General features: G+C 48.9%; 1 protein-coding gene across 1 annotated transcript in view; it reads left to right on the top strand.

The window, feature by feature from the left end:
* Positions 1–726: 726 nt before the first annotated feature.
* LOC137344318 (choline/ethanolaminephosphotransferase 1-like) overlaps positions 727–7,809 on the top strand; it is a 140,416-nt gene continuing 133,333 nt past the window's right edge. The window contains exon 1 of the mRNA XM_068007179.1: positions 727–772. Coding sequence (XP_067863280.1) covers positions 727–772 — 46 coding nt within the window. The remainder of the gene's footprint in view (positions 773–7,809) is intronic.

The following is a 7,809-nucleotide window of genomic DNA, read 5'->3' as shown; positions in this document are numbered from 1 at the left end:
GTAAGGTTACTGCACGGAAGGAGGCCATTCGGCCCATCGAGTTCACGTGGAATCTCAGTCCAGTAGTGGAAGCATTGAGACGTTAAGGAGATGAAGGCTCTGTAAATAGCTAAGGAAGTTGGGAGCCTAGGGAAATGAGAAAGAATGGGAAAGATGAAAGAACACGGAAAATCTAGGGGTCAGGTATGAAATTAAATATGCATATATTGGTCACTATCTTATTTGGTCATCCAGGAAGCTCTGGCTTTAGATGAATTTATTGGTCAATGTTCAGACCAGTGGGTGATAGGGTGCCTAGGACAAAGATAAGACATTGTTTTTGTAACTTGAGTTGAGCTTCATTGGAAAAGTGTTCAAGACCCACGACAGAGAGGTCAGAGTGGGCATGGGAAGAGGAGTTAAAGTGGTAGGTCAGGGTCGCACTTGCAGACAGAATAGAGGTAAAAGTGGTCACCTAATCTGTGATTGGTTTCTCCAGTGTAGAGCTGGCCGCACTGTGAGAAGTGAGTGGAGTATACGTGAACTGCTATCTCACACTGAATGAGTGGTGTGGAAGGTGCTGAATGGACAGGTGTTCCATCTCCTGCGTTTGCAAGGGAAGGTGCCAGGGGAAGGGCTGCTGGAAGTAGGGTTGGTGGAATAGTGAACTGGAGCGTGACAGAGGGAATGGTCCCTCGGGAAAGTGGAGAAGGGAAAATGTGTTTGGTGGTGGGATCTGTGGCAGAAATGACGGAGGATTATCTGACGAATGTGAAGGCTGATGGGGAGGAAGGTGAGGACCAGGGTACTCTGTCATCATGAGAGAAGGGGGAGGAATCAGAGCAGAATCAGGGGAAATGGGACAGAACCAGTCAAGGGCCCTGTTGACCATAGCAGAGGGGGAATCCTTGGCTGAGACACTTCAGAAGCTCTGGTGTGTGGAGTCATCAGAGCAGATGAGATCTAATCCCATTTCCCTGTATCCTTGCTGTTGTGTCTGGCTCAGTTGGGAGGGCTGTAACTTATCTTACTGGACTAGTAATCCGGAGGCCCGCACTAATAATCCAGAGAATATGAGTTCAAGTACCACCGAATTTTAATTCAGTTTAAACAAAATCTGGAAACCCAGCTGGTTCTCGAATGAGCTTTAGGGAAGGAAACCTGCCGTCCTTACCCGGTCTGGCCTGCATGTACTCCAGTCCCACACCAACGTGGTTAATTCTTAATTGCCCTCTGACATGGCCGAGCAAGACACTCAGTTGTAACAAACAGCTCCACAGTCTTCTAAGGCCAGCTAGGGACGGGCAATAAATGCCGGCCTTGCCAGTGACGCCCACATCCTGAGAATGAATAATATCCACTGGGTGGGTCCCAGTCAGACTGGCCGTGCACGCGGTATTCCTGCAAATGTACACATTATCACATTTTGTTGAATCAAGTCCAATTCCGCACAAAGGGGAGTTGGCACAATTTCAGAACTGCTTCCAGTGTGTACGGGCGGTTAAGCTTGGTTGAGCAGATGAGCTTGTTAAAAACAGCCTGAATATTTACATTGCTTTGCGCAACTAGGAAAGAGAGGAGCAACATGCCCTCCCAAACAGAGATAACACAGGCAAAATCAATGACATCGATATGAACTTGATGCAAGTCCTTGACAGGCTGCTAGACTTCAAAAGAAATAAATCGCCAGGGATTTTTAAAAAATTTGTTCATGGGATGTGGGTGTCGCTGACGAGGCCGGCATTTATTGCCCATCCCTAATTGCCCTTGAGAAGGTGGTGGTGAGCCGCCGCCTTGAACCGCTGCAGTCCGTGTGGTGAAGGTTCTCCCACAGTGCTGTTAGGAAGGGAGTTCCAGGATTTTGACCCAGCGATGATGAAGGAACGGTGATATATTTCCGAGTCGGGATGGTGTGTGACTTGGAGGGGAACGTGCAGGTGGTGTTGTTCCCATGTGTCTGCTGCCCTTGTCCTTCTAGGTGGTAGAGGTAGCGGGTTTGTGAGGTGCTGTCAAAGAAGCCTTGGCGAGTTGCTGCAGTGCATCCTGTGGATGGTGGTGAAGGGAGTGAATGTTTAGGGTGGTGGATGGGGTGCCAATCAAGTGGGCTGCTTTGTCCTGGATGATGTCGAGCTTCTTGAGTGTTGTTGGAGCTGCACTCATCCAGGCAAGTGGAGAGTATTCCATCACACTCCTGACTTGTACCTTGTACATTGTGGAAAGGCTTTGGGGAGTCAAGAGGTGAGTCACTTGCCACAGAATACCCAGCCTCTGACCTGATCTTGTAGCCACAGTATTTATATGGCTGGTCCAGTTAAGTTACTGGTCAATGGTGACCCCCAGGATGTTGATGGTGGAGGGATTCGGCGATGGTAATGCCGTTGAATGTCAAAGGGAGGTGGTTAGACTCTCTCTTGTTGGAGATGGTCATTGCCTGGCACTTATCTGGCGCGAATGTTACTTGCCACTTATGAGCCCAAGCCTGGATGTTGTCCAGGTCTTGCTGCATGCGGGCTCGGACTGCTTCATTATCTGAGGGGTTGCGAATGGAACTGAACACTGTGCAATCATCAGCGAACATCCCCATTTCTGACCTTATGATGGAGGGAAGGTCATTGATGAAGCAGCTGAAGATGGTTGGGCCGAGGACACTGCCCTGAGGAACTCCTGCAGCAATGTCCTGGGGCTGAGAAGATTGGCCTCCAACAACCACTACCATCTTGCCTTGTGCTCGGTATGACTCCAGCCACTGGAGAGATTTCCCCCTGATACCCACTGACTTCAATTTTACTCGGGCTCCTTGGTGCCACACTCGGTCGAATGCTGCCTTGATGTCAAGGGCAGTCACTCTCACCTCACCTCTGGAATTCAGCTCTTTTGTCCATGTTTGGACCAAGGCTGTAATGAGGTCTGGAGCCGAGTGGTCCTGGCGGAACCCAAACTGAGCATCGGTGAGCAGGTTATTGGTGAGTAAGTGCTGCTTGATAGCACTGTCAACGACACCTTCCATCACTTTGCTGATGATTGAGAGTAGACTGATGGGCCGGTAATTGGCCAGATTGGATTTGTCCTGCTTTTTGTGGACAGGACGTACCTGGGCAATTATCCACATTGTCGGGTAGATGCCAGTGTTGTAGCTGTACTGGAACAGCTTGGCTAGAGGCGGACTAGTTCTGGAGCACAAGTCTTCAGCACTACAGGTGGGATGTTGTCGGGGCCCATAGCCTTTGCTGTATCCAGTGCACTCAGCCGTTTCTTGATATCACGTGGAGTGAATCGAATTGGCTGAAGACTGGCTTCTGTGATGGTGGGGATATTGGGAGGAGGCCGAGATGGATCATCCACTCGGCACTTCTGGCTGAAGATGGTTGCAAACGCTTCAGCCCTGTCTTTTGCACTCACGTGCTGGACTCCGCCATCATTGAGGATGGGGATGTTTACAGAGCCTCCCAGGGATAGATGGCATTTGAAGAAAGAACAAACTTGCAATAATTTATATAGCGCCTTTAATGACCTCAGGACCTCCCAAAACCAGGTACGATAGCATGGTGGTTATGTTACTGGACTGGTAATCCAGAGGCCTGGACTAATAATCCGGAGTCATGAGTTCAAATCCTGCCATGGCAGCTGGGAAATTTAAATTCAATTAATTAAATAAAACCTGGAATTAAAAAAACGAGTATCAGTAATGGTGGCCATAAAACTACTGGATCATCATAAAAACCCATCTGGTTCACTAATGTCCTTTAGGGAAGGAAACCTGCCGCCCTTACCCGGTCTGGCCGATATGTGACTCCAGACCTACAGCGATGTGGTTGATTCTTAATTGCCCTCTGAAATGGCCTAGCAAGCCACTCAGTTGTAAAATCTCGCTAAAAATGTCATAATAAGAGTAAAACCGGACGGACCACCCAGCTTCGGACCACTAGGCACTGGACACGACAACGGCAAAACAAGCCCAGTCGACCCTGCAAAGTCCTCCTCAATAACATCTGGGGACTTGTGCCAAAATTGGGAGAGCTGTCCCACAGACTAGTCAAGCAACAGCCTGACAAAGCCATACTCATAGAATCATACCTTTCAGCCAACGTCCCAGACTCTTCGATCACCATCCCTGGGTATGTCCTGTCCCACCGGCAGGACAGACCCACCAGAGGTGGCGGTACAGTGATATACAGTCAGGAGGGAGTGGCTCTGGGAGTTCTCAACATTGACTCTGGACCCCATGAAATCTCATGGCATCAGGTCAAACATGGGCAAGGAAACCTCCTGCTGATTACCACCTACCGTCCTCCCTCAGCTGATGAATCAGTCCTCCTCCATGTTGAGCATCACTTGGAGGAAGCACTGAGGGTAACAAGGGCACAAAATGTACTCTGGGTGGGGGACTTCAATGTCCATCACCAAGAATGGCTCGGTAGCACCACTACTGACCAAGCTGGCCGAGTCCTGAAGGACGTAGCTGCCAGACTGGGCCTGCGGCAAGTGGTGAGCAAACTAACACTGAGGGAAAAACCTATTTGACCTCGTCCTCAGGAATTTACCTGTCACAAATGCATCTGTCCATGACAGTATTGGTAGGAGTGACCACCGCACAAGAGAGAGTCTAACCGCCTCCCCTTGACATTCAACGGCATTACCATCGCCGAATCCCCCACCATCAACATCCTAGGGGTCACCATTGACCAGAAACTTAACTGGACCAGCCATATAAATACTGTGGCTACAAGAGCAGGTCAGAGGCTGGGTATTCTGCGGCCAGTGACTCACCTCCTGACTCCCCAAAGCCTTTCGATCATCGACAAGGCACAAGTCAGGAGTGTGATGGAATACTCTCCACTTGCCTGGATGAGTGCAGCTCCAACAACACTCAAGAAGCTCGATACCATCCAGGACAAAGCAGCCCGCTTGATTGGCACCCCATCCACCACCCTAAACATTCACTCCCTTCACCACCGGCGCACTGTGGCTGCAGTGTGTACCATCCACAGGATGCACTGCAGCAACTCGCCAAGGCCTCTACCACCTAGAAGGACAAGGGCAGCAAACACATGGGAACAATGCCACCTGCACGTTCCCCTCCAAGTCACACACTATCCCAACTTGGAAATATATCGCCGTTCCTTCATCGTCGCTGGGTCAAATTGCTGGGACTCGCTACCTAACAGCACTGTGGGAGAACCTTCACCACACAGACTGCAGCGGTTGAAGAAGGCGGCTCACCACCACCTTCTCGAGGGCGATTAGGGATGGGCAATAAATGCCAGCCTCGCCAGCGACGCCCACATTCCATGAACTAATAAAAAAAGCTCTTCACAGCCAATTAAGTACTTTTGAGGCGTATTCACCGTTGTAATGTAGGAAATGCAGCCGCCAATATACACACAGCAATATCCCACAAACAGCAATGTGATTATGACCAAATAATCTGTTTTAGCGATGTTGGTTGAGGGATAAATATTGGTCAGGTCACCGAGTAGAACTCCCCTGCTCTTCTTTGAAGTAGTGCCATGGGGTCTTTTACAGCCACCTGAGAGGGCAGACAGGGCCTCAGTTTAACGTCTCATCTGAAAGATGGCACCTCCAACAGTGCAGCACTCCCTCAGCACTGCACTGAAGCGTCAGCCTAGATTTTGTGCTCAAGTCTCTGGAGTAGGGCTAGAACCCACGACCTTCCGACTCAGATGGGAGAGTGCTACCACTGAGCCACGGCTGACACCTTCAAATTAATCCTTTTTCTGTTGCTGTTTTTGAATTCTTTCTCAGGTACACATCAATATACATGAATGAGAGAGATTCAACCATTAAAAACATACTACGGAATAAACACGCCATGCAAAATATCAAGTGCAAAGTTTCACTTGTCACACCCACTCCCTTGTGCCGCCTGTCACCTCTGCTGACCAATGGGGGAAATTTGTTTCTTTATTCCCTGCCACTCCATACTTGCTGCCCCTCCAGTGCTTTTCCCCCACCCTGCCACCGAATTTCATTGCTCCCACCCCCACACCAAACACCTGTACCTTTCCTCCCACTGCTGACTTATACCCAACAAAGACTCCCATTGCCGTGCTTCTTGCCTGCATCCCAGTACTCCCCTCTCACCCAGTGCTCCACTCCCAGTCCTACCACACCCACGTATTCTGTTTCAGCTGCTGCCGGATCCCACAGCCCTGATGCCAGTTCACCCAGTGCCTCGGACACAGCTCAATGCCACCATACCCTATGATCTCCACTCCCGGTGCTCCCAGACTCCAACCTCCCCAGTGCTCCATTTAAAGACGACATCCCAATTTCCTGCCTTATGACACACCCATGGTCAGACACTCACCATCCTTTCTCAGCACACAAACTGACACTCAAAAAAGGGAATCGGAAGTACAATTTCAAAATTTGCGGATGACACCAATTTGGGGAGTATGGTTAATACTGAGGCAGACTGAGTCAAGTTACAAGAGGACATTAATAAACTTGCAGAATGGTTATGTAATTGGCAAATTCATTTCAATATAGGTAGATTATGGTAGAAAGAATAAGGAGGCCACATACTCCTTGGAAAATTAGTCTAAATGGGGTAGATGCGTAAAGAGTTCCAGGGGTACAGATACACAGATCACTAAAAGTAGCGATGCATGTTAATAAGGCCATAAAAAAAGCAAACAAAGCACTGGGGTTCATTTCTGGAGAGATAGACTTTAAAAGCAGAGAAATTATATTAAACTTGTATAGAACCTTGGTTAGACCATACGGAGTACTGTGAATAGTGCTGGTCTCCAAATTAAAGAAAGGATGCAGAGGCACTGGAGAAAGTGCAAAAAAGATTTACAAGGATGATACCAGAACTGAGAGGTTATACCTAATGGGAAAGATTGAACAGGCTCGGGCTCTTTTCTTTAGAAAAGAGAAAGCTGAGGGGTGACCTCATAGAGGCCTTTAAGGGTTAAATAGGTTAGACGTAGAGAAGATGGGCGAAAAATTTGGCTGTGTAGCGTCTGTTGTTTCGGCACTACGCAGCCTCCCGAACATCCATGATGGCGTCTTGGCTGCGCATGCACGTTTCCAACGGGATGCGTGCTGGATTCCATCTTGGTATAGGTATTAGTGCATGCGCAAATACCGAACGCCAGCAGCATGTAAAGTAAGGAGAAAATGGATACAATCAGCGTGCAATGCTGATTTAAAGTGATAAACACCATTTTGGGACGTAATGCTCAACTCAACGCACAGTCTTGACCACGATCATCTGAACATGTCTTAGAGTGCCTGGAGGCTGGAGGACCCCCACCAGCGCTATTTAAAGGGATCATGCAGGATTTACAGGTTAGTGGCTGAATTATTGCTTCTGGCTGATTGTACCTGTTTTTGGAGGTCTCCTGAATACTAGGACACGGGGACATAGCCTAACATTTAGAGCCAGGACGTGCAGGAGTGAAGTGAGGAAATGCTTCTACATGCAAAGGGTGGGAGAAGTTTGGAAATCTTCTGCAAACGACAGTTGATGCTAGCTCAATTGTGAATTCTAAATCTGAGATTGGTAGATTTCTGTGAACCAAGGGTATTAAGGGATAAGGGGCTAAGACGGGTATATGGAGTTAGGTCACAGATCCGCCATGATCTCATTGAATGGCGGAACAGGCTCGAGGGGCTAAATGCCACTGCCACTTGCTGCCTCCTGATTTGCCGCCACCTTCTCCTGCAAGAAAGCAGGACGTGTGTGCCTGCCATGGTTGATGTGCCTGCCATGGTTGAATAGTTGCCAGTGTATGTGGCCTGTGGGTTGTGGGTGGGCAGCTTGCAACAATGGTAATGTGTAAGGGTGAGAGGAAACCTCTG

The sequence above is a fragment of the Heptranchias perlo genome, chromosome 27 (genome assembly GCF_035084215.1).
Source record: "Heptranchias perlo isolate sHepPer1 chromosome 27, sHepPer1.hap1, whole genome shotgun sequence".
NCBI classification, from domain to species: Eukaryota; Metazoa; Chordata; class Chondrichthyes; order Hexanchiformes; family Hexanchidae; genus Heptranchias; species Heptranchias perlo.
The sequence above is the reverse complement of the archived record's forward strand: the minus strand, read 5'-3'. Positions and strand labels throughout refer to the sequence as shown.